At 39.7% G+C, this 26,135-nt stretch overlaps 2 protein-coding genes across 2 annotated transcripts in view; one reads left to right on the plus strand and one right to left on the minus strand.

The window, feature by feature from the left end:
* Positions 1-2,570: 2,570 nt before the first annotated feature.
* DNASE2B (deoxyribonuclease 2 beta) lies at positions 2,571-20,220 on the minus strand. The gene is made up of 7 exons (XM_040231923.1): positions 20,116-20,220; positions 19,812-19,927; positions 15,219-15,396; positions 10,710-10,791; positions 8,031-8,192; positions 6,515-6,712; positions 2,571-3,008 (listed from the first exon to the last, which is right to left on the minus strand). The coding sequence occupies exons 1-7, from the start codon at positions 20,218-20,220 to the stop codon at positions 2,668-2,670; spliced, it is 1,182 nt and encodes a 393-aa protein (XP_040087857.1). The 3' UTR covers positions 2,571-2,667.
* A 661-nt stretch (positions 20,221-20,881) lies between these two features.
* The window catches only part of LOC120856945 (uricase), a 33,886-nt gene continuing 28,632 nt past the window's right edge, over positions 20,882-26,135 (plus strand). Inside the window, exon 1 of the mRNA XM_040232445.1 lies at positions 20,882-20,981. Coding sequence (XP_040088379.1) covers positions 20,952-20,981 — 30 coding nt within the window. The 5' untranslated portion in view covers positions 20,882-20,951. The remainder of the gene's footprint in view (positions 20,982-26,135) is intronic.

Here is a 26,135-nt window from a genome sequence, read left to right on the forward strand (position 1 = left end):
TGGGGCAGCTGGTGCCACTTCAGGGAATTTTGAAGGGAAGGTCCTCAGGACAAGTGGTCCTGGAAGTTGCTAGGGCCTTTCATGAAAATTCTCTAACTGGGGTCAGCTGGCTTCAAGCAGCAATGATCCTGGCTGACTTTACCAAAATTTGTTACCAAGCTGGGGCTCAGTAGCATTTTCACCCTCTTCTTTTTTAAAGTCAAGATTTTGTACTTTAAAATTCCTCTTCTAATCTGATTTTGTTGAAATTATTTATGTTCAGATGCTCTCTGCAAAGCCAAAATATATTTTTCAAGTCTTCTTATATTTTTAAGTATGTAAGTTAGCTAGCAAGTATTCAAAATTCCCATAACTTATGCTTGCTTTTAACAGGAAGACAAACTTCATTTTTTCCTCTGCATTCCACTAAACTAGTGCCATTATGTCCCATGAATGTTGGTTAATTAAGACATCAAGATATATATTATCCTATATCACATCATTGTTTAAAACTCATCTCTTGAAATAGAAGTTAATACCTTAATAGTCTTAGAGGTCAGCTGGACCTCTGTGATACTGGAAAAGTTACTAAAATTCTGTAGGACTCACTTTCCTTGTCAGTAAAATAAGGATTATAATAGTTCCTAAAGCATAGCATAGTTATAAAGATCAGATAAGGAAATGTGGGTTGGCTGTTTACTGCATAGTAAATGCAGTCCCTGGGACAGTAAGGAGATCCAACCAGTCAATCCTAAAGGAAATCAACTCTGAATATTCATTGGAAGGACTAATGCTGAAGCTAAACCTCCAGTACTTTGGCTACCTGATGTGAAGATCTGACTCATTGGAAAAAACCCTGATGCTGGGAAAGATTGAGGGAAGGAGAAGAAGGGGATGATAGAGGACAAGATGGCTGGATGGTATCATGACTCAATGAACATGAGTTTGAGCAAATTCTGGGAGATAGTGAAGGACAGGGAAGCCTAGCATGCTGCAGTCCATGGGGTTGTAAAGAGTCAGACATGACTGAGTGGCTGAATACAACAAAATGCTCAATAAGTGCTGCTGCTGCTGCTGCTGCTGCTAAGTCGCTTTAGTTGTGTTTGACTCTGTGCGACCCCACAGACGGCAGTCCACCAGGCTCCCGTGTCCCCGGGATTCTCCAGGCAAGAACACTAGAGTGGGTTGCGATTTCCTTCTCCAATGCATGAAAGTGAAAAGTGAAAGTGAAGTCACTCAGTCGTGTCGAACTGCCAGTGACCCCATGGACTGCAGCCCTCCAGGCTCCTCTATTCATGAGATTTTCCAGGCAAGAGTACTGGAGTGGGGTGCCATCACCTTCTCTGCAATAAGTGCTAGCTTTAGTTATTCTTATGATTACTTTTGTTAGGTTGTAAGCTTATTGAAATTAGGAACCGTGTTCCAAATATTATTAAACAGTGAATACCTAATACAAATATATTATTTATTATTCATTTATATAACAGTTATATTTAGTGATAAGAATTCCAGAAAATGAAACACACTGGAATTAAGATTACTAGATTTAATTCTAGTTTATGTTCCACTTCTTTATTTCCCCCAAGTTGGTGGGTTGTTTTATTTCTTCCTGTTAATTTGACAATTTTTTCTTTTTGAAAAATAGTAATCATTTCTAAACTTCCTTTTGTCTTTTCTCACTGCAGGGTGATTCACATTCAAATTCCACCTGTATTTTTAAGTGTTAGCTGCACCAGGCTCTGTGCTAGGTACTTGAGCATACCATAGAGAAGAAAACCAAGGCTTAGAGAGTTCAACTGAATGGCCCAAGATCATACAATTAATGGGCTTCTCTGGTAGCTCAGATGGTATAGAATCTGCTTATAATGCAGGAGACCTGGGTTCAATCCCTGGGTTGGGAAGATCCCCTAGAGAAGAGAATGGCAACCTACTCTGGTATTCTTGCCTGGAGAATTCCATGGACTGAGGAGACTGGAAGGCTACAGTCCATGGGGTCACAAAAAGTTGGACATGACTGAGCAACTAACACATACTAGTTCAAGAATGACCAATTAGACTTAACCATAAACCACTGAAAAGAACTTTAGGAGGAAAATGACTAAGTAGTTTGATGTACAGAGAGATAGAAATGTCTCTTCTTCAAAAAGGGGTGAGGAGGAGAGTCAAGGAATTCTTTGTGAAGATGAAATTACTCTAGGAGATGGCCAGTCACTCCATGGACAATTGAGAGCTGACTAATCTGGAACAAAACTTTTTCCTTTCACTTCTTTCATTTTATATATATATTTAAATATATATAAAATACATACATATTTTATTAATTATATATATGTGTATATACATATGCTTGTTTATGGCATATAAATGAAAGTAGATAAATTGCCACTATTTGGAAGAAACATGGTAGCCATGGGAGAAAAGCATTTTATTTGATGATATGTGGATCATAAGTACTGGAGAAGGAAGTGGAAACCCATTCCAGTATTCTTGCCTGAAAAATCCCATGGACAGATGAGCCTGGTGGGCTACAGTCCATGGGGTCTCAAAGAGCTGGACATGACTGAGTGACTAAGATGATGATGGACAATAAGTAAATTCACAGGCTTTTAATATATAAAGAATTAATCTAGTAGAAGAAGACCCCTCATCAGTGTTGAAAATGGTAGCACATATGTCCTTTCACCAAGTTTAGTTACAGTTCTCATAATATAAAACTAATCCTTGAAATGCTCGGTAAATGTGCTGATTCTGGGTACAGATGAATCCACCACTTCTGAAGGCTTGGTATGGACTCCGATTTAGGTCTCCAATACATGTCCAGCGATTTTTGGTGCCCTTGCGGGAAATACACCATTTGGCATGATCCTGATAAGAGCTGAAATAAGAGTGTCTAGATATCTTAATTGCTTTGATATTGTAGACATGGTGAGGAAGGGAGCAGTTTGAAGGAAGCTCTTGTCTCTTTCGCTGCCAGGTTTCTGTTAGCAAGTGTGTCTTCAACTGTTGAGCCATCCAGGCTGCAAAGATGTCTTGAGTTTATAAAGAGAAAAATAGTGAGGTTAACATTTATTCTTAGATAAATCCTAAAAATATCCTCAGGAAGAGAATCATCACTCATGCCTGATATGTGGATGTCGCAAGCATAATAATAACAACATGATTGAAAGAGTGGATGGGAGAACATTTTGTAAATGCTAAAGTGATATGAAAATAAAAGTTATTATCATTATTACTAAGATGATATTGGCGCTGAAAATGTCTTCTGTTCTGCACAAACAAGGGAGCAATATATGTTTTTGTCCTGAAAAGACCTTTGGAAAGACTAAGGCTAGAGAAGTAATCAGAGGCCAGCCTCTAGAAATCTTTATAAACCATGCCAGAGTATATGAATTTTCCTGAAATCAATGGGAAATTTTTTAATACTGTATTTTATTTATTTATTCTAAATTAGTTAATTTTATTTCCGTTGCTCTGGGTCTTCATTGCTGCATGCGGGCTTTCTCTAACTGTGGAGAACAGGGGTTACTCTAGCTGCAGTGCACGGGGCTTCTCATTCAGTGTCTTTTGTTGTGGAGCACAGCCTCTAGGCTCATGGGCTTCAGTACTTGCAGCACATGGCTCAGTAGCTGCAGCTTGCTGGCTCCTGGGCATGCAGGCTTCAGTAGTTGTGGCTGATGGGCTCTAGAGTGAGGGCTCAGTAGTTGTGGTGCAGGGGCTTAGTTGCTCTGAGGCAGGTAGAATCTTCCTAGGCCAGGGACTGAACCTGTGTCCCTTGCATTGGCAGGCAGATTCTTATCCACTGTACCACCAGGGAAGTCCTCAACAGAGAATTTTTTAAGGAGTGTTAGTGGGGGATCACAATAAACTGTAGAAAATTCTGAAAGAGATGGGACTACCAGACCACCTGACTTGCCTCTTGAGAAACCTGTATACAGGTCAGGAATCAACAGTTAGAACTGGACATGGAACAACAGACTGGTTCCAAATAGGAAAAGGAGTACGTCAAGGCTGTATATTGTCACCCTGCTTATTTAACTTCTATGCAGAGTACATCATGAGAAATGCTGGACTGGAAGAAGCACAATCTGGAATCAAGATTGCTGGGAGAAATATCAATAACCTCAGATATGCAGATGACACCACCCTTATGGCCGCAAGTGAAGAGGAACTAAAAAGCCTCTTGAGGAAAGTGAAAGAGGAGAGTGAAAAAGTTGGCTTAAAGCTCAACATTCAGAAAACGAAGATCATGGCATCCGATCCCATCACTTCATGGCAAACAGGTGGGGAAACAGTGGGAACAGTGGCTGACTTTATTTTTATGGGCTCCAAAATCACTGCAGGTGGTGACTGCAGCCATGAAATTAAAAGACACTTACTCCTTGGAAGGAAAGTTATGACCAACCTAGACAGGATATTAAAAAGCACAGACATTACTTTGCCAACAAAGGTCCGTCTAGTCAAGGCTATGGTTTTTCCAGTAGTCATGTATGGATGTGAGAGTTGGACTGTGAAGAAAGCTGAGGACCAAAGAATGGATGCTTTTGAACTGTGGTGTTGAAGACTCTTGAGAGTCCCTTGGACTGCAAGATCCAACCAGTCCATCCTAAAGGAGATTAGTCCTGCATATTCATTGGAGGGACTGATGTTGAAGCTGAAGCTCCAATACTTTGCCCACCTGATGCGAAGAGCAAACTCATTTGAAAAGACCCTGATGCTGGGAAAAATTGAGGGCAGGAGGAGTAGGGGATGACAGAGGATGACATGGCTGGATGGCATCACCAACACAATGGACATGGGTTTGGGTGAACTCCAGGAGTTGCTGATGGACAGGGAGGCCTGGCGTGCTGCAGTGCATGGGGTCGCAAAGAGTCGGACATGACTGAGCAACTGAACTGAACTGAACTGAATGGGGGAATTAATAGAAACTGATTTATGATCATAAATATCAACTGAGAAACAATGTGCAGGATGAATTGAGAAGACTACATTAGACTGGAGAGAGGAAAAAACACGAGGTTGTCATAATAACTGATAATAAGCACAAGTGTAGACTATGGCCATGACAAAGAGAAAAATTGAGAGTTATTAAGGACCTGGAGCTGATTGTATTTGATGATTTGATATGGGGGAGCAGGGAGAAAAAAGAGGGATTGAGAGTTTCCAGGTGACTATGCAGAATATGAGAAAAGGGGTAACATGTGAGGGATAATGATGAGTTTGACATGTTGAATTTTATGTGGCTCTGCCACTCACTGTTGAATACATCTGTCAGAACACAGGCCTTGGATGAAGATCTGGATTTGGGAATCTCTCAAGGGCTAGCTGGAATTGCCTCAAATGCATTGTAGATGAGATAAGGATGAGTAGAGGACCACAGGGCAGCCTAGTCACAGAAGGAGTATGAAGAGGAAGAGGACATGGCAGAAGAGACTTAAAAGCAGGAGGAAGACCAAAAGACTGGATACTCCAGGACTCAGGGAGGGGAAAGTTTCAGAAAGGAAACTGTTCCAACTGTGCCAAATCCTGCAGAAGCTATTTCTGTCCTGTTAATTTGGGGATCTCTCATGCCTACCTCAGGGCTTGACAAGTAGTAGGCATTCAATAAATTTGTCCACTATTAAAGGAAGGAACCAAGGAAGGAAGACTGAGGTCAATTAATGCTGTCATGGGTGACTGGGGATAGATACAGAGAAGGAAGACTGTAGTCAAGGAGCAGTGAGCAAGTAAAGACCCTGAAGAGTTTTCTCAAAATAAATTTAGAAGAAAAGGAAAAAACAGAGATATAGGGAATCTAGAATTGAGGGACGATTTTTTTTAGGAATGTTTGGGGCTCGTAGAGTAGATAGGCTAAAATACAAGAGGGAAAACAGATTGAATGTAAGAATCCATTTATTCTGAGCCGGGATAGTTTCTAGGGCACAGGGGGGCACTGCTTTTGTTGGAAAGGGAGGAATCTGATAAAAAGGAATGAAAGTAGAAATGATTGTTGAGGGTGGAGTGTGCACTTGAAGTGGTTTCTCCCTCTATTCGCTCTGTGAAGGAAAAAGTGAAGATGAGTGAAGAGACCGGGAAAGGTAAAGGACTTGAGGGTAAGGAAGGCTTAAAATAATTGCCTAGGGAGTGAAAGAAAAGGAAGAAAGCTTGATTCTGTGCCCAACTGAGGCTGGAGACTGAGTTTTTACTGGCCTCTAGCTAGTGTTCTTGCTTGGAGAATCCCAGGGATGGAGGAGCCTGGTGGGCTGCCGTCTATGGGGTCGCACAGAGTCGGACACGACTGAAGTGACTTAGCAGCAGCAGCAGCAGCAGCAGCAGCTAGATGGTTGTGAGATACTTTTTTTGGATGGATCAGCAATCCTTCTATTCAAATGGCTATTGTTTGAATTGATCGTTGATGTCCCTTTTTCCTTTCCTTTTTTTGTCTTCCCGCCTTTTCTATTTCTATATCCTTAAATCATCAGTACATTTCCTCTTTGCAATCCAAAGTGAGTCCAACAGCACTGTTACAACGTATCGTTTTGATGATGGTCTTTCTTACCGTCAAGAAAAGAATCAGACTTGGCAAAATGGAGGAATTTTTGTCCCTGGGCTGACTGAAGTGTGGCCAGGTGCCGGCCTGGGATCTCTGAGGAGCTGGATCCAGCACACAGCTGGGGCATGTGGATGAGCTCCATGTGAAAGGTTACAGGGATGGAGCAGCTGTAAATGTTTGGGTTGTAGACCAAGAGCTGAGAGTCTGAACCACAAACAGTAAAGAAAAGTTGAGAATTAAAATACAAATGGAAAAGCTTGTTGGTATTTTAGATCTTGTTGTGAATTAAAAAACTGAACAGAACAAAGAACAAAAATGAAAGTATTTCCTTCTTTAAGCCAATAGCCTTCAAACTTTTGATTAAAATAGTTGACACCTATTGAGCACTCCCTACTTTTTATTACATGGGTTTACTAATTTAATCATAAGAATATTGCCTTATTATTGGGTAAGTTATTTTATCACAATTCTCATTTTATAGATAAATTAATGGAGAATTTATGCCCAAAGCTGTAAAACTTGTAACTGAAGGAGTTGATATTCAAGCCCAGGCAGGCTGGCCGTGGAGACCATGTGTTTCTTATCCTATGTGTAAACATGCAAAAGTAGAAAACACCCATATACTGATCATCCAGCTCCAAGAATGACCAATTCATCACCGTGAACACCCAGTCTCTATGCTATTAAGCTCTCTAATCTTTGCAGGAGCTCAGCTAGCTAGACCAGGGCTTAATTTGGGTAAGAGGCTCAGTGATCCTTTCCATCAGATGGAAATTTGATTAAAAAAAAATCATATTTGAAACCTCCTATATTAGAACAAATCACTCTTTACTATTTAGCAGCTCCCTCAGTAAAAAATGATTGGTAAAATACCATTACTACTTCTCCTCCTCATTTGTATTTTGGATTTTTCAAGTCCAAGTATTTTTGGCCACTTGAGCTTGAGATTTTAAGGGGAAATCCTCTGGTTGAGGCTCAGAAGTGTCACGTTGGTGGCCTGTAAGCAACATGAGATCTGCACAATTTAAAAAATAAGGTGGAGACCATATTAGAAAATCAGAAGATCTCTTTCAATTTCTCTTTCTCTCTCTCTTTTCTACTTTACTCTTCTCCTAGATTTCTGCTTCTTCTGAAAAATATGGAGATGTAGGTCTTCATTCTCATGGAGCCACAACATAATGGAGTCTCAGCTTTCGAGGAAAGCTAGTGGAGAGTTAACACCCCATTTTGTCAAATTCCCCACTGCCCATGCGATTTCCACTGGTGCCACCCAGTTTTGTCACCTGCCTGGCCCCTTTAGACATTTGAAACTACCACTTCTGATCAAGTTCAAAGACTTTCTTGGACCAGGAAACCAAGGTTCAGTAAGTGAGCCTGCCCAAGATCTCATCATGGCAAAACCAATATTGGAATCTAGGTATCAGGGTTTCTGAATAGAGAAGCAAATGAAGTGATACATTTATTCATAATTTCCAAATCCCTTCTTAAATATTATGTCTTTTTTTAAACACTCTAATGTTACCTATTGCTTCATACTGGTTGTACTTGAAAGTTATGCAGATGCCAGCTTGTCCATTTCGTCTCCCTGTGGGTGGATAATCATAGCCTTCTTCAGGAACTGGAGGAAAATGGGGAATGGAATGAATCAGCCAGAACCCCTGGACTCTGTTCCACAGAAGTACACCTACCAAAGATACAGTTAATACAGATAAATTAGAAAAACAAGCCTCCTGTAAAAACAGAGTTCAAAGCTACAACATTTAAGCCCTTTAAACTTCAGGCTAATGGTTCCTTAGGCTAATAATGACAAGGATCATGTTCTTTTTCAAAGATTTCAAAACCATTTCAGGTACACATCACATTGCCCCATTACTGATGGTAACCCGACAAAAAAGGGAGGGAGCTAGCGCAGACACCCTGTGAAGAGTTAAGAGGCATTTCATGTTGAAACTAAAGGAAAATTTGTTTTGGCAGAATGCAAATTTGCTAAATTGGAGTTTGACCTTGATAGACTATATAGTCACCGGGCAAGCTTCAGATAATGTTTTTACTGCTAAGCAGCTAAGCCATTTTCAAAACCCAGCTGAAAAACATAGTTGAAAGAGAAAATATCAAATGAAAAAATGTATTTGCAGTAATTTGTTGTGAGAAACTGATGCTCATTTATGTGCAGAAGTCACCCAATTTCACAAGTTTGAAAAAAAGGAAGCAGAAAAGGGGTGAGGGTGGGGATGAAGGAAGCCATATTCTAAAGCATCCTAGTTACTTGTATTTTGTAAAAATCTCTGGAGCAGGCAGTATGAAAACCAGAAAGGAAGAAAACTGAAAGATTTTCAACATCTTGTGACATGGCACAAAGAACTCTGTCCAACAGGCACCTATGACTATTTCTGTGTTTGTAAATGTATCAGGATAATATGGGTATGCTAACTTGGCTTTCTGGTTTGCACATGACCATGCAGACATAAAAGTCATGCTTGCCTTAGTGTTAGAGTAGAAACCAAATGCCTGTCAGTTATTTCTTTTTCAAAGAACATACTTTAAGAAAGCACACTGCTGCTGTCTCAGTGACTGTGGAATCAATACCTGCGTCGAGATGGAAAATGTTTAAAGTTTAGTTGCCTCACAGAGCTGGATGACCTCAGGGTCTCTCTTCTGCCCAGATGAGTATGCTGTTTGTCTGAAATCCTAACTTCCTGGTCCAAGTGCCACAGGATGTTGGAGCACTTGTTGGCAGAGAACTCTGCCATATGATATCAGGTTTCGCTCCATTTCCAATCTTCTTTCTGAGCCCTTGTATCAACTAACAGAGTGGAGTGACAATGGTGGTGGGAAGTTGGTAAAGAAGAGTTTGCAGAATGTGGCAGGATGTGACAAATAAGACCATCAGGAGGGCAGCTTAGCTATATCAAAAGCTAAGTTGCTCATGGCATTTGACAGCCATTACAAATTAAATTCTTAATCAGAGGTTGCAAACTGGCAGCCCACAGGCCAAGTCTAACCTGCAGATACATGTTATTATGCTTACAGATTATTTTTAAAACTTCGAATTCATTGCCAACAATTAAAAACGGATTTTCCACAAACTCCTCATTTTCTCTGGAAAAAATCACATTGCCATAAGGCAAGCTGAGTGGTAACTGCTTCTTTAGACCATGTGTATACTCTCCAGTTCTCTAGTGACCTGCCAATTCAGCCCCCTTGGCTTGCTGACATCATTTTCCTGACCCTGAAGGCATTTGATTTGGGAACCTTCTGAAAAATACTTATTGCCATGGGAAGTTATTCATGGTATATTAAGGTGAAAAAAGTTTGAAGTAGTCACTAAAAAATTTTTATAAAAAATGTTTCAAAATATATATTATAGAAAAAGTAAAAAATATTAGACACAACTGGGGGCTTCCCAGGTGGCTCAGTGGTAAAGAATCTGCCTGCAGTTCAGGAGAAGCAGGTTTGATCCTTGGGTCAGGAAGATCACCTAGAGGAGAAAATGGCAACCCACTCCAGTATTCTTGCCTGGAAAATCCCATTTTTCAGGAGCCTGGTGGGATACAGTCCATGGACTCACAAAAGAGTTAAACATGACTTAGTGACTAAACAACAAGATTAGGTGTAATTAGCTAATGAATATTAGGATTACAAATTTTTTGTTTACTATCATTTTGACTTCTTCAACAACACACATACTTATATACATAGTTTACAAATAGAAAAATATAAAAATCCCTATAATAAAAATCATTATAATATATAATTATTAACAAATTTACTATAATATGAAATTATTTTAAAATACTTTTTCAAAAATGTTTACTGTATTTTAAATGGGACTAAGAAGAGTGGATTTTACTCTGTGTAAATTATACTTCTATAAGTTTGGCTAAAATGTGTGTATACACACACACACACATACACACACACACAGAGTCTGGCTAGTATTTCCAGTAGTCAAATGCTTGTATTTCTGCTTTAAAGTATATTTTAAAAATGTTGAGAAATAAAATGGTATTCGTGTGAAGGATATTTCAAAGTCAAATTATATCATTATAAACTGTGATACAGGAATCACTCATCTTGATAACTCAGACCATTAAAAAGAAAAGCTATCTTTTTAGTGTGGAATATAAACCTACCAAAGAGAGGATGTTTTAAGAAAATGCTGACTTCCAGTAGGAAAGAGAATTAAGAGCCTTTGTCATACCTTTGGTGTGTCCATACTTTCTGCTGTAATTCACGGATTTAGGGACTCCATCATTGTATATTAGATAGGCTGTGCTGTTATTCTGCAGGAATATTTTAAGGTTATAATGGCATAAGTCTTTCATTCATAAACATTTTTCGCTGACAACATTTCTCCCAGCTACCCAGCCTACAATACAGAACTTTCATTAATACACATGAGAAATCTCCACTCCCCTAATAGGAAGATTTCCCATCAATTTGAATTCTGTGACATGCAAGGCAGGAGATAAGAAGTCCATCCTCAGCTTCGCAACTGGTGTGACAGGAGCCCTGTGCTCTGTGATGTGCGTGTGAGGGCAGTATTCTTATTTCTCCCAGTTGTTTTGGACTCATGTTTCTGACGAAGCAACTAGTGTATAATAAAGGAGTCCTTAAATATTTGTTCAGGAAATGAAGTAGGAACAACCAGCCAAGGATTACATCTGGGCTTTTTCCATTGATATTATAGGCACAGCGCAGAAATGGCTGTCAGGGTTTGATTTCCTCTGCCTACTTTGTGCTTTACCACTTGGTCATAGCTTCCTGTTTAATCAGAATTCCTCATTCTCTGCTACCTCTTTTTAGTGGAGGATTTTTCTTCAATCTATTTCTCTGTGTCACTTCACCTTTCCAACTTGACATTTCCCTGCTTAAAAAATGTGGTGTAATTGAATGTGTGATATTGGATTTCCTCTGGTAAGGCAAAATGCTAGTAAATTCTCTAAACAGTTTGCCAAATCTCTGAGTCAAAATGAAGCTATTACTTTGATAGTGTCTTTTTGTCATGTTTTGGAAACTTGCTTATATTTGTTCAGTGTCATTCCATTTCAATTGTATCATGAAGCAGTGACTTTTAATGAAGCCAATAATGTCAATAGTACAAAGTCTCAGCAATATATTAATAATTAAAAGCAGGGAAGGATAACCCATCTCTGTAAAAAAGGTCTTTGTTTTTCTCTGAGAAAAAAATGAGTCTCCTACAGTTGCTTCATTATTTGATTTCATCTAAAACCATTTGTTTTTTAAAGGCGTAAGGTAGTCTGTATAGCATTTTTGGCTACTATGTTTAGGAATATTTGGGGAAATAAGTTGTTTTCTTGCTTGCATTTTCCATAATTGACCATAGCTACAGTTGGCATTTGTATTCTCCACTGGAGAACTCTGACAGTTATTCTATGAGCCTGTGTTGAATGTGGTAACAAGGCCATTGTGTGCCTTTAGGGTACAATGTGGAGGGCCTCTGGAAAGATTCGGTGAGGAACATAATTCTCCAATAGATGAAGTTTATCATTCTAACTAGGACAATCAACTCAGATTAAATGGGATGTAACTCTAGTGAAGAGAGGCCCTCTTACAAAGAGGAAAAATCGTGAACTAACAATAGGGCCCGGAGATGATCATACTAAGTGAAGGAAGTCAGACAGAAAGACAAATATCAAATGATATCATTTATATGCAGCATCTTAAAAAATGATGCAAAGGAGCTTTTTTACAAAACAGACTCACAGACTAAGAGAATAAATTTATGGTACCGGGGTAAGGGGGAAAGGTGGGGAGGAGGGATATATTAGGAGTTTGGGACTGACATGTACACACTGGTATATTTAAAATAGATAACCAACAAAGACCTGCTGTATAGCACAGGGAACTCTGCTCAGTATTCTGTAATAAACTAAATGGGAAAATAATTTGAAAAAGAATAGATACATGTGTATATATAACTGAATCACCTTACTGTGCGCCTGAAACTAACACAACATTGCTAATCAACTGTGCTCCAATATAAAATAAAAATAATAAAAAAAAGAATAGGCAGATCTAGTCCTGTGCCTTTGGACATCTCTCTTTCTTTAAGTCTTAGCTGGATTTGACTTATTTGACTACTGGATGTTGAACAAGAAGGTTACGGTCCCCAGTCTAGCTGGGAATATAGTCAGGCAAATATAGGCAACTATGATATGGTCTAAGTGTTATTGTCAAGGTATATGGAAGCTTCTCATTTATTGACACAAAAGTAGAAGAAGGAAAGTATTTCCCAACATAACCCCAGATATTAACTTGACATTTGAGATTTAAAACCAATTAGTCTGATCTTGCTTTCTGCTTTCTGTTAGAAGTTCAGTTCTGGGTCAGAAGATGGGAAAGTGGTATCTTCATGGTCACTTCTGGCACATATGTTCAACTTCCAAGGAACGTTCAGTCTTATCTGAATACCACCCCCTATTATTGTTATTCTTTTTTTGGCTCTATGCTAATCAAACATGGCAATCAGCCCCTCTACTGTCATTTTCTTCCAGAATCCACCACTCATGGCATTGTGTGTGAGCAGGGTTTACTGAAGCTATGAAACATTGAATGGTTTTACATTACCAAGCTGACCTGCCTCAGTCTCCCTCCATGTTTTATCTACTTTTGAATTCCTAGCTTCCATCTACTTTTTTTTTTTTTTTTGCAGAGCAGTTTAGCTCTCCTGCCCTCCTAGGCTCTGGGGCTACCTTTGCACTTCCAAAGATCATTATTATAGTTTGTCAAACTAAGACCTATCCTCCCCAACCAAGATAAATGACAGAGGCTTTGCAGTGTTACTCTTTCCTTTCTCTTCTTGGGCAGTGTGAAGTGGGGAGGGGAAGCATGTGTTTATTTTTTCATTGATGGGTTATACTCTAGGTTTTCCCACTTCCAACCTTGGAAAGCAGAAGCAGCTGCAGGTAGTTTTTATTTTACATAATAATTTATTAATTCAAAACAGGCTTGTTGCTGAGACTGAAGAATTTCTAAAAGTCTCTAGGACAGTGTTTGGAACATCACATGTATTCAAATAGCTTACTTACAAGTAAGTTTTGACTTGGTAACCTGACTCTGAAGGCTGGTGTTAATGACAGGTGAATACAGTGAAATATTTGCACACACAGAGACAGCTCTCCACACATTTCAAGTAAATGTTCAAATAGACCTGCACACTACAGCATCTCAGATGGTAAAGAATCTGCCTGCAGTGCAGGAGACAGGTTCAATCCCTGGGTCGGGAAGATCCCCTTGTGAAGGAAATGGCAACCCACTGTTGTATGCTTGCCTGGATAATCCCATGGACAGAAGAGCCTGGTGGGCTACAGTCCATGGGTTCGCATAGAGTTGGACGTGACTATGCGACTAACACTTTCAGTAGTGCTACAGTCTAACTCAGAATTTTTGTGGGAATTAAATTAGTCGACATATGTAAAGGCCCAGCACATTGTTAAGTGTTGAATTATTTTACATTTTTACTTCTCCACAAATTGTTAGGAAATGCATAGATGAATATGAAGTGAAGTGAAGTGAAAGTCACTCAGCCATGTCTGACTCTTTTTGACCCCATGAACTATACAGTCCATGAAATTCTCTAGGCCAGAATACTGGAGTGGGTAGCCTTTCCCTTTTCCAGGGGATCTTCCCAAACCAGGGATCGAACCCAGGTCTCCCTCATTGCAGGAGGATTCTTAACCAGCTGAGCCACAAGGAAAGCCCATAGATGAGTGTAACTGGATATTAATTATTGTTTGATTTACTTGTCATCTCTGGTGGAAAAACAGTATCTTGTCACTGAATAGCAGATGTTGCCTGGATGTTGGGAGACTGCGCAGAGGCACTAGGCCTATTTACCCATGTCCCTTTGGCTGGTTAGTTCATTGCCTGATGAAGTCCAGTGTGTGTGCTCAGTCACTCAGTCATGTCTTACTCTTTGTGACACTTTGGACTGTAGCCTGCCAGACTCCTCTGTCCATGGAATTTCCCAGGCAAGCATACTGGAGTGGGTGGCCATTTCCTCCTCCGGGGGATCTTCCCGACCCAGGGTTCAAACCCACGACTCCCGCATCTCCTGCATTTGCAGGCTGATTCTTTACCGCTGAGCCATCGGAAAGCCTGATGAAGACCAGATAGCAGATTTAATCTCCATACAGGCAAGTTAGTTCCAGGGCCTTGAACTAGTTCTTAACCTAGTAACCTAGGTACAGATACTCGAACACAGTCCTAGCTCTTAACCTACTGTTTTGAAAATGATTAATTAAAAGGAAGACCAAGTGGAACCCTTTACTTTTCCCATCAAACTCATCACACTATGGCATGAACAACCCATAACTCATGGCATATTGACAATAGATCTATACTGCATTGTAACAGGAAAGCACTCTTCTCTCTAGTTCCCTTTAAAGGGCTAAGATAGCCAGTACTGAGAAAATTGGCAGAGTTTGGCAGCCAAAAGATTTCAATATGTAATTAGTTCAGTGATGCCATTGGACATAATGCTAAATGTGTCAACAATCTGGCATTGCTGTAGAGTCTGTGACATATCCCCTAAGATCTTGGTTAGGTTGATTGAGATTCCGAGTTAACTTACTTCCAGTTGCTAGGGTTGGAGGTTGGGTACGTGAGCAATTATAACTTTTTGGAAGCTTTGGAGTCTGTATAATGCATTTTATGTGATTCAAATGAATGATTACCTATAACATACCTCAGAGACAGATGCTTCATACAGTTGTTGTAATGTCCTTCCCAAAACACTCGTGGTGGCATTCATTAGTTGCTTACTCCTACTCCAGCTTCTGGTTGTAGAGTCTAGGTACAGGTACTCTAACCCAGTCTCTCTGCTTTCCTCGTTTTGCTTTTTGGGCAACTTATAAAAGGTAAACCTAACACAGGAAATAATTATGAATTACTAACATTTACAAAAAAATAATTTATTTATTTGGAGGAAAATTGCTTTACAATGTTGTATTGATTTCTGCCATACAACAATGTGAGTCAGGCATGAGTGTGTGTGACACACACATACATTCATCACACCTTCCTCTTGAGCTCCCCTCCCCTTCTGCTATCCCATCCCTCTAGGTCATCACAGAGCACCAGGCTGGGCTCCCTGTGTTATATAGCTGTTTCCCAGTAGCTCTCTATCTTACACATGGTAGTGTATATAGGTCAGTGCTACTTTCTCAATTCATCACGCCCTCTCCTTCCCCTGCTGTGTTCACAAGTCTGTTCTCTATGTCTGTGTCTCCATTCCTTCCCTGCAAATAGGTTCATCAGTACCATTTTCCTAGATTCCACATACGTGCCTTGATATATTTTTCTTTTTCTGACTTACTTCACTCTGTATAACAGGCTGTAGGTTCATCCACCTCACTACAAATGACTCAAGTTTGTTCCTTCTTATAATTGAGAAATATTCCATTGCATATAGGTACCACATCTTCTTTAGCCATTCATCTGTCAATGGGCATCTATTGCTTCCATGTCCTGGCTGTTGTAAATAGTGCTGCAATGAACATTGGGGTAAATGTGTCTTTTTGAATTGTGGTTTTCTCAGGGTATATGCCCAATAGTGGGATTGTGGGATCATATGGTAGATTTATTCCTAGCTTTTTAAGGACTCTCCATACTGTTCTCCATAATGGCTGTATCAGTTTACATTCCCACCAATAGTGCAGGAGGGTTCCCTTTTTTCCATAGCCTCTTCAGCGTTTATTGTTTGTAGATTTTTTGATGATGACCATTCTGATTAGTGTAAAGTGATATCTCATAGTTTTGATTTTCACTTCTCTAATAATGAGTGATGTTGAGCATCTTTTTCATATGTTTGTGTCTTATTTGGAGAAATGTCTAAGTATTTTGCCCATTTTTTGATTGGGTTATTTGTTTTTCTGATATTGAGCTGTATGAGCTGCTTATATATTTTGGAGATTAAATTCTTTGTCAGTTGCTTTGTTTGCAGTTATTTTCTCCCATTCTGAGGGCTGGACTGACTATTTTCTTGATGGTAGCCACTGTCAAGCACTTAACTATATCATTTCACCTATATTTCACGGAAGGTCTTGAAGTTTAAGGAGAGGGATTTGCTCAAGCTTTCTACCTCTTATATTCCACCCTTACTGTTGCTTCTTCCCAGAGAAGGAAATACAAATCTGACTGTGTGTGTTCTAAAAACATTTACTGGCCTGGTGTGTGAGATCCCTGTGGTGAAAGCCCACATACATTGAAAATGGCTCTTCTATTCTTTCCATAGTTGGTAAGAATGCCAAGGGCTGGGCCTGGACTAGAGAAGTCTTAGATGTGTCTCTGCTGACTCAAGGGCTTGGCATGCACATCTCTTTGCAGCTGGCTGGCTGAATCTGAGATTTGGGTTTGGGCATCAGAGTCAGTGGAGGCTGTTTTGAGCCTCTGGCCTGAGCCACGTTCTTCAGCTCAGTTTACCAGCATACTCTGCATTGAGGATTCAGGGCCAAGACCAACCAAAAGTGCCTTGCTTTCTTTACTATTGTCTCCTGTTTGTATGTTTCCTTTGGTTGTCTCACAGGATGGAGAGGTGGTTGGACCTGCATGGTATTCAGACATTCTTGAATCATCTGGCCCAGGGTTTCTCAGTGTGCTCTATTCACATTTTGGGGCACATTGTTCTTTGTTCTGGGGGGCTGTCCTATGAATTGTAGTATCCCTGGCTTCTACCTGTCAGTAGTACATATTCCCCAAATCGTGCCAATCAAAAATGTCTACAGACATTGTCGAAAGTACCTGAAAGGTGAAATTGACTTTGTCTAGCCAAATACCCTTTAATAGCATGAACACACATTTAACCCTCAAATACTCACACTGAACCAAACATTGTAATGCATTCACTATTACCAGTAACAGCATCTCACTTTACCCAGAAAATCTTCACTTTTCATTGGGTTCTCATCAGTCTTATGCTTCTATTTATGCTCTTTCCTGCCCTATCCAGGCTTTCTGCCTCTCAGGGCCAGGTCCTCACATGTGGCGGGAAACATGAAATTATTCTTTGGTGCTGACCTTATGTTCCTCTGGCCTTTAACTCTCACAGCAAGTTATAGACTCAAGACTGTGCCTCCCTGTGTGCTCCATTCAGCATTCTCTCTGACAGATACTGCTAAGTGATATGTCCATTCAGTTGTGGCAAAAATAAATTTTTTGTGTTGATCACGATTTGATGGCCCACCCATGAAAGGTTTGTGAACTATCATGGCACACCAGTTAAGGACTAGTGCTTTTATAAACAATATTCCTGGGTGACCATCTCCAGTTATAATCTGAAGATTCTTGAATCTATTTCTAGCCCAGATCTCTGTGCTGAGGTCTCAGTTCAGTTCAGTTCAGTTCAGTCACTCAGTCGTGTCCGACTCTTTGCAACCCCATGAATTGCAGCACGCCAGGCCTCCTTGTCCATCACCAACTCCTGGAGTTCACTCAAACTCACATCCATCGAGTTGGTGATGCCATCCAGCCATCTCATCCTCTGTTGTCCCCATTCTCCTCCTGGCCCCAATCCCTCCCAGCACCAGAGTCTTTTCCAATGAGTTAACTCTTCGCATGAAGTGGACAAAGTACTGGAGTTTCAGCTTTAGCATCATTCCTTCCAAAGAAATCCCAGGGCTGATCTCCTTTAGGATGGACTGGTTGGATCTCCTTGCAGTCCAAGGGACTCTCAAGAGTCTTCTCCAGCACCACAGTTCAAAAGCATCAGTTCTTCAGCACTGAGCCTTCTTCACAGTCCAACTCTCACATCCATACATGACTACTAGAAAAACCATAGCCTTGTTGAGGTCTAGATAAACCCAAATGCAAAGATGGTTCAGAGACTAACTCCATGTTTTTGAAACCAAGTTCATGATATTGTGCAACAAATCTATTCATTCCCTACTCTTAGGGGACACATTCACACAGTCACAGAAGCTAGCAACCTGTAAGCCTTTCTTAACATCTTTCTCTCTCCTACTGCCCTCTGCCCATCCATTACCAAGTTTTCTCAGATGCTCTTCTGCTTTACTTTTACTTCTTTAACTTGAGTATCCAGACATTGTCTGGATACTTTTCTCACCAATTATGCTGCAGAAGTCTCGCTGGTCTTCATGACTCTGCGCTGGTTCCTGGCTAACTGGCCTTCACAGTACTGCCAGTGGGCTTTCTAAAATGCAAATCTGACTTTTTCAAGTCCCTACTTGACGTCCCTCAGTAGTTCCCTTTCAAGGTCAAGTTCAGACTCAGCAGTTTAACCCATGAAGCCCTTCATGACCTGGCCCTCACTTATCTCTCTAAGTTCCCCTCTTGCCATTTCCCCACGTTCTCCTGAAGCACAAACATTACTCAACTGCTTCCAGACTCTCCCCATTGTTTATTGCCTCTGGACCTCCTCAGTGCTTCTCCACTGGCCTGAGATGCCCTGTCTCCCTTGTCTTTCTAACCAACTCAAAATTATACTCCAAATGTCCCCCAGAGAAGTCTTTTGGGCTCCATCCTCTCTAATGCCCCATCTATACCCTTACCACACAACTATGAGCTCCTCAAGGGTAAGAACTATGCCTTATTCATATTTATATTTTCAAAACTTAGCACAGGACTGGTGTATGCTCAGTAACTGTCTGGTGAGAGGGTGACTGAGTGTATCTGTGTCCTCCAGCCTCAACTTTACACAAAGCTTGATGCCAACCATAAAGGCAAAATATTCTAATTAAAGAATGAAGAAGTGATCAGAGCTTTTGGAGAATCCATGACTGTAATGCAAAGCTGTGTTTCACCCCTTTGACACTTTAGGAGATCAGTGGCCTCCCACCCACTCTTAACAACTGCCTGTCCTGCCCAACAAACAAGGTTAACCAAACAGTGCTGTGTACCATCAAGCCCTCTTTCTCCTTCACATAAGTATATGCTCCACTATCAGGAAAAAGTCATCTATCTTCTCTCCTTTGTCAACTTAAAAGGATGCTGGTTCTGTTAGGAAAATCACAAAGCAATTGAAAGAACTTGCCAAATGAGAGAAGCTGTCAGCTCTCCCACACCTCTGTGGCCACCAGCTTTGCCCTGCTGAAAGCATGAATCAGGCCCACAAGGCACTGCTCAGCTCCTTCTCAAGGAAAACTCCCTCATTCAGAGCCGATCCCTACCTCGATACATGGCCCATTTACACGCTTGCACTTCCTTTCCTTTTATGGGGAGAGGTGGAGCAGAGGTCTCCTTCAGAATACACAGTGAACCAGGTAACCACCAGTAGTTTGGCTTTCCACTGGCAGGCACCAAGCCTTACATTTCATTTACTTACCAATCCACAGCTTCTCCTTCTTCATTTCTGCATGATATTTTTGTTGCCTCCAGGATTCCAAAGAGACCAAGGAAGAGCACAGTCAGTGGTGTTCCTAGAAGTCTTGCTGTCATTTTCTGTCACCTTTAGTCCATGGCACAGTAGGAAACCTTCCCCCTAGATGGTGGAGTCTGAGTTTCAAGTCTCCCTCAAACTGTGCTGTCTCTGATGTTTGATTCCATTTATCTCTGCCATTTGCTGTCTGGGCGTTTTCAGAATGGGACGCATCCTATGTAATTGTGTGATTCAGTCACAACATGCCAGCGTGATTCCTCATGCCTTTGTGCTGAATTGTTGACTGGTTTGCAAAGTCATCAAAAAGTCCTGGAGAGAAAAAAGGATTGTACAGGTAACTCTTTGGAATGAACATCATGTGACAGGAAGTTCAGTGGACAGGATAATTCTGTATTGATAAGCAGATGTTGAATTAAATCTATTTCATGTGTTTTCCCCTTATGATTGTTTCTCTATGAAAAGAAAAGAAAGTAAAGTAAAGTCAATCAGTCATGTCCGACTCTGCGACCCCATGGGCTGTAGCCTACCAGGCTCCTCCGCCCATGGGATTTTCCAGGCAAGAATACTGGAGTGGGATGCCATTGCCTTCTCCAGGAGATCTTCCCGACCCAGGGATTGAACCCAGGTCTCCCACATTGTGGGCAGATGCTTTACCATCTTAGCCACCAGGGAAGTCCTCTATGAGTTTCTCTATGAGTGAGAGTAAATGTTTGTGGTTCACCCATTAAACAGAAATGACAAAATCTTATGTATTAATAATAATTAAGATCTATTACTTGTGATACTCTCTATCTTAAGAAAACATTTCCTAAAAAGTACTTCAAAGGCTTGCTTCAAAGAAAAGGCAAATTTAGAATTGCTTTTAGCAAAGCTGTTTACATATCCTCTCCACCTCTTAGTTTCAGCCACTCAGCATGGTGCTTTACTTCAAAGAGGCTTTGCTGTCCAATAGGTTACAATGCAATCAGATAAACATACTGACCACTCTTGCTTCAGATCAAATGAAAAATGTTGCAAGCATTGGTTTTGCCCAAATTATTCTTTCTCGCTCTTGAAACTGAATCTGAAGTTGAAAACAAAGGGAAAATGGCTCATTACCATAATGACTATCAAAAGGTGAGCCTATTCTCTTTTTGGAGGAGGGAAGAGGTAGATGCGCATATGAAAAAATTTCTTTAAGTGCCTGCTGTTTTTTAATCAATTATTAAAGATGCTGTCATAATAAATAGCAGTTTACTTTATACCTGAAAATAATTATGGCTCTGATCTGTCTCTTTGATTATGGATCCAGATCAGAGTTACTTAAGGATTCAGACTAAACTGGACCCTTGCAAATTGGATCACTTCTGTGGTTGAACTGGAGTTATTCAGGATTCTTGGGGGTTCATAGGAAAGAGAGAACTAGTTCTCCTACAATAGAATTTTGTGTGAAATATTCTGGACCACCTGTCCATATTTTCCTGAGGTGCCTGCAAGAAGAACAAAACTGTGGGTCTTGATCCAAACCTGATAAATAAAAATCCTTCCAGTTAGATCAGGAATCTACCTTAATTACCAGGTTTTTGGTGATCTGCTGTACTTTAAACTTTGAGAATTACTGGCCTGAGATCAAGGCTGTGCTGTATCTGGTAACCAAATTGGTAAACTGAGAAGCCTTTTTCTGACTGTTCCTCCATGGGTATCATATTATTTAATGTGTGTTTTTACTGCACTCAGATTAAAATGATCTCAGCAAACCCAAGCTTTTCATCAATTTTTAAAAAATTTCATAGCATGAAGTTTACTTTTCTAAGTTAAAGTGAAATAAATGTAATTTTATTCATATTTATCTTGTGATACCTTTTCGTATTATGATAATAGATGAATACACTAGGCTTAAGATTCATTAATTCATAGAAAATATAAGGAACTTGTTTTCAGTTATGTAAGCTAAAGAACTTTTGTTAAATAAGATAGAAAATAATTCATGTTTTTTTCTCATTACACACTCAGCACATACATGCATACTTAGTCACTCAGTCGTATCTGATTCTTTGCAATCCGATGGACTGTAGCCTGCCAGGCTCCTCTGTCCTTGGCATTTTTCTAGCAAGAATATTGGAACGGGTTGCCATTTCCTCCTGCAGTGGATCTTCCTGACCCAGGGGATCAAACCTGTGTCTCTTGCATTATCCTGCATTAGCAGGCGGATTCTTTACCAACTGTTCCATCTGGGCCACCTACACACTTAGCACCGTGCATGGCAAATAGAAAATGATCTGTAAATAATAGCTAAGATTATTTTTACTTTAATCTGAGCCTTTCCTGTGACTGGGCTTTGGGATACCTGTATTAGGATGGTTTTGCTAAAGCTAATTTTATTTCAAGGTCTGGAAAAATAGGTAGGTTCTTTTCTTGGAGATGTCATTTTCAATAAGCTTTCTTATCTTTTGTTTCTGACCTGATCATGCTGGTTGTCAGTCAACAGCCTTCATTATGCAATCACTAAGTGTCAAACAGTGCACCCCAGACACTGATCCAGGGATTTCAACATTACCCTAAAGCCTAAATTCCAGTGTGTCCTGGGTTTTTACTAAAAAGGGCAAAGTAATGTCATGGAAGGAAGCACAATGAATTTAGTGGATAGACAAAACAAACTGGGCAGAAAGTTTTTCACACTACCCACTTTTGAAGCCTAAGTAATACAATATTATGAAAATACCATGTCTGTGTCATAATGATTAAATCTTTATAGAAGAAATCGTAGAAAACTCCCTTCATTGTAACTTGGCCAGGTATAGTGAACAAAGATGAGTTCTTCACTTGGCACTGGGCTTCTTATTTTATGGTTAGAAGTTTGCATTAATTCATCCAGTAATTCCAGAAAACCTGTCTTTTTAAATTGAAGTGTAGTTGATTTACAATGTTAATTACTGCCATACAGTAAAATGATTGTTATACACACATATTCTTTTTTAAATACTCTTTTCCATTATGATTTATCATAGGATATTGAATGTAATTCTCTGTGCTATACAGTAGGGTCTGGGTGTTTATCTGTTCTACGTATAAAAGCTTACATTTGCTAACCCCAAGCTCCTAGTCCATCCCTCCGCTGACCCTCTTCCCCACTACAAGTCTGTTCTCTGTGTCTCTGATTCTGTCTCATAGACAGGTTCATTTGTGTCATAGTTTAGTTTCCACATATAAGTGATATCATATGATATTTGTCTTTCTCTTTCTGACTTAGTAAAATAATCTCTAGTTGCAAAAAGCTCAGTCTTAATCTCTCCAAATTTTGCCTCTTTCACATTATCTTTATCATATCTTTCTAGCACATTTTTATACTATTCTTTTTCTAAAAAAATTTTTTTATTGAAGTTTAGTTGATTTACAATGTTTTGTTAGTTTCAGATGTACAACAAAGTGACTAAGATACTAAGATAGAGTTCTCTGTGCTATACAGTAGGTCCTTGTTAATTATCTACTTTATATATAATAGTGTGTATATGTTACTCATAAATTCCTGATTTATCCCTTCCTCCAACCTTTCCCCCTTGGTAACAATAAGTTTGTTTTCTATGTTTGTGAGTCTGTTTCTGTTTTGTAAATACTTTTTATGTTTCTTTCGTGTATTCGATCTCCTGTGTATCTGCTTTAATCTCTGATTCTTTATTTGGGTCAGTTTCCCAGATCAATCTCTTTGGCAAGATTAAATTGTTACTTAATCTATCTCTTACAAATAACTAATTCTTTCTGTTTCAGTCTGGTTCTTAATCCACTTATTAGTGCATTTCTAGAAGCTCTGTTGGATTCTTTTTCAAATTTTCTTGGTCTTTTTTATGTTTTTTTTTTTTTTAATTTCTTGTTCAAGACGAGCTATCTTAATTTTCTCTTTTATTTCTGTAAAAAATATTAAATATATGATTTTACATTTTGTGTCTGATAATTCCAGTATCTGAATTCTTTGCAGCTCAGACTTTGCTACCTGTTATTTTTGTGACTCTCTCTGAAGATACCTTGTTACTATGTATGCTTTTGACCTTTCATTATGAATTTCTGTTCCTTAAAGCTTTATATGTGAGAACGTGAGGATGAGATATAGTCTCACATATAGCTTTATATGTGAGAACGTGAGGATGAGACCATCCTCAGCTATGGTCTCTGTTGCTTCAGCACAGCGCATTCATCTTGCAAGGACTCCTAGGAATTAGACTGCTGGCTTTGTCTCTTTAGCCTCAATAACTCTTTGAGGCATGGCTTCCCTGGTGGCTCAGATGGTAAAGAATCTGCCCACAATGTGGGAGAGGTGGGTTCGATCCCTGGGTGGATAAGATCCCCTGGAGAAGGGCATGGCAATCCATTCCAGTACTCTTGACTGGAGAATTCCGTGGACAAAGGAGTGTGACAGGCTACAGTCCACAGGGTTGCAAAGAGTTGGACACGACTGTGCTATTTCACCTAAATACTACAACGTTTTTATGTTTAAGCCAAACTTTAATTTTGTCCAAACTTTAAAAAAAAAAAACCTACTAATATACAGAGGTAAAATCTAGAATGTGACAAAGTGAAAGAAAAAGTTGATATGCTTCTTGCATTGTTATTTTGATGAAATGGGCTGAGACAAGCAAAATGGCCCAGGTATTTGTAATATAAAGAATTGTTGATGAAAATGTGGTTAAAAGAAAAGATAAAGAGCACAATCAGAAGAGGACCAGACACTCTGCCTGTCAGCTATGTGACTTCAGGGAAACTTGCTTAACATCACTGATGTAGCTGATTTTAAGATAAGTGTTCTTTCCACCAAATCACAGGGCTTTTGTGAGGAATAGATTAGATAGTGTAGGTCTTTAATGGATGGAAAAGTTTTAAATGTATAGAAGCGCAAGTTTCTACAGTAGCATGTCCACTTCCCTCCTTCTGTTGGGATCAGAGTACTTCCTGTCTCTCCCTAATGAGTAGGGACTTTGATGTAGTGAGATAGAACGTGTCATTTTAGGGCAAATGGGCTGGGTTTTCCTCCTGCCTCTGTCACCCAATGACTGTGTGACTTTGACAAGTACTTAACCTTAAAGTCTTCCTTTGTGAAACTTGGATAAGGATATCTGCTTCACAGTGTTCTGGTAAAGGGTTAGAGGAAATCATACATGCAAATTTCCCAACATGCATCAAACCCTCACTAAATGGTTGCTACTCTTATTTTCACTTGTAAGTCTTACACATTAGGAAAGAAATCTTTCAGTGTAGGCATTTCAGCAGAATTTCCTTCCAACTGCATGTTTGGAAGTCTCCATCAATTAAAAAAAATTTTTTTACAAAGTCTAAAAAATATATATATTTATTTATTTATAGACTGTGTTGGGTCATAGCTGTGGTATTTGCAGCATGTAGGCTCTAGTTCCCTGACCAGGAATGAACCCGGCCCCCCTGCTTTGGGAGAACAGAGTCTTAACCACTGGACCACCAGGGAAGACCCTCCATCAATTCTTTGTTGTGAGATTTCTTGCCCCTAATTCTAGAGGCTTCAGAGGCCTGTTTCAGCTAAGGATGTTGCTACCTCGGAGAGGCTGGCAAGAAGAAAATTAGCATTTCCTTTTGCATTTAGTAATGAGTCTCTCTTCCTTTGTAACAGGCAGAAGTATGAAATAACTGAGCACCTATAAATGGAGTCTTCATTAGGTGACAGGTCGCCTTTTCTACAATAATTATGCTTATGAATTTTTACATTGTTCTTGAAACCTTTGCTTGACAAATCCCTTAGTGTTAGTCAAAACACTTTGAACATAACTTGAGGCATATCCCCCTTTGATAATAAAAATGAGCCACTCTACAACCTAAAGCAACATGACATTTTCTACGAGATATCAATATTTTTCCATCTGACATTTAGTAGATCCTAAGCAGCCAAAAAAAAAAAAAAAACCAGTTGCCTCTAAGGTTATTGTTTATCATTATTGTTTTTATCATTATATATTATTAAGATCCACCAACATGATATTAAGATGGTTCATATGAATGCTCTTTTTTTCTCATATTAGTTCAGCATTTTTCTTGGAAGTCTTCTTGTTCACAAATGCCCAAGAAAATACCCAGGCAAAGGAAGAACCTAGGCAGAGAATTGGAAGGACTTCTCTAACACATTCCAAAGACAAGGAGGGAGGCATGTCTCCTGGCCGAGTTCTTCCATCTATCACTGCACACTGCAACTGAATTGGTATTTATACATGAGTGATGAGTCCAAAATAGCTTGCACTTCTGTATTTTCCTCTATTATGGTGGGTAGAGATGTGC

This window comes from Oryx dammah, unplaced genomic scaffold, assembly GCF_014754425.2.
Source record: "Oryx dammah isolate SB20612 unplaced genomic scaffold, SCBI_Odam_1.1 HiC_scaffold_28, whole genome shotgun sequence".
NCBI lineage: Eukaryota > Metazoa > Chordata > Mammalia > Artiodactyla > Bovidae > Oryx > Oryx dammah.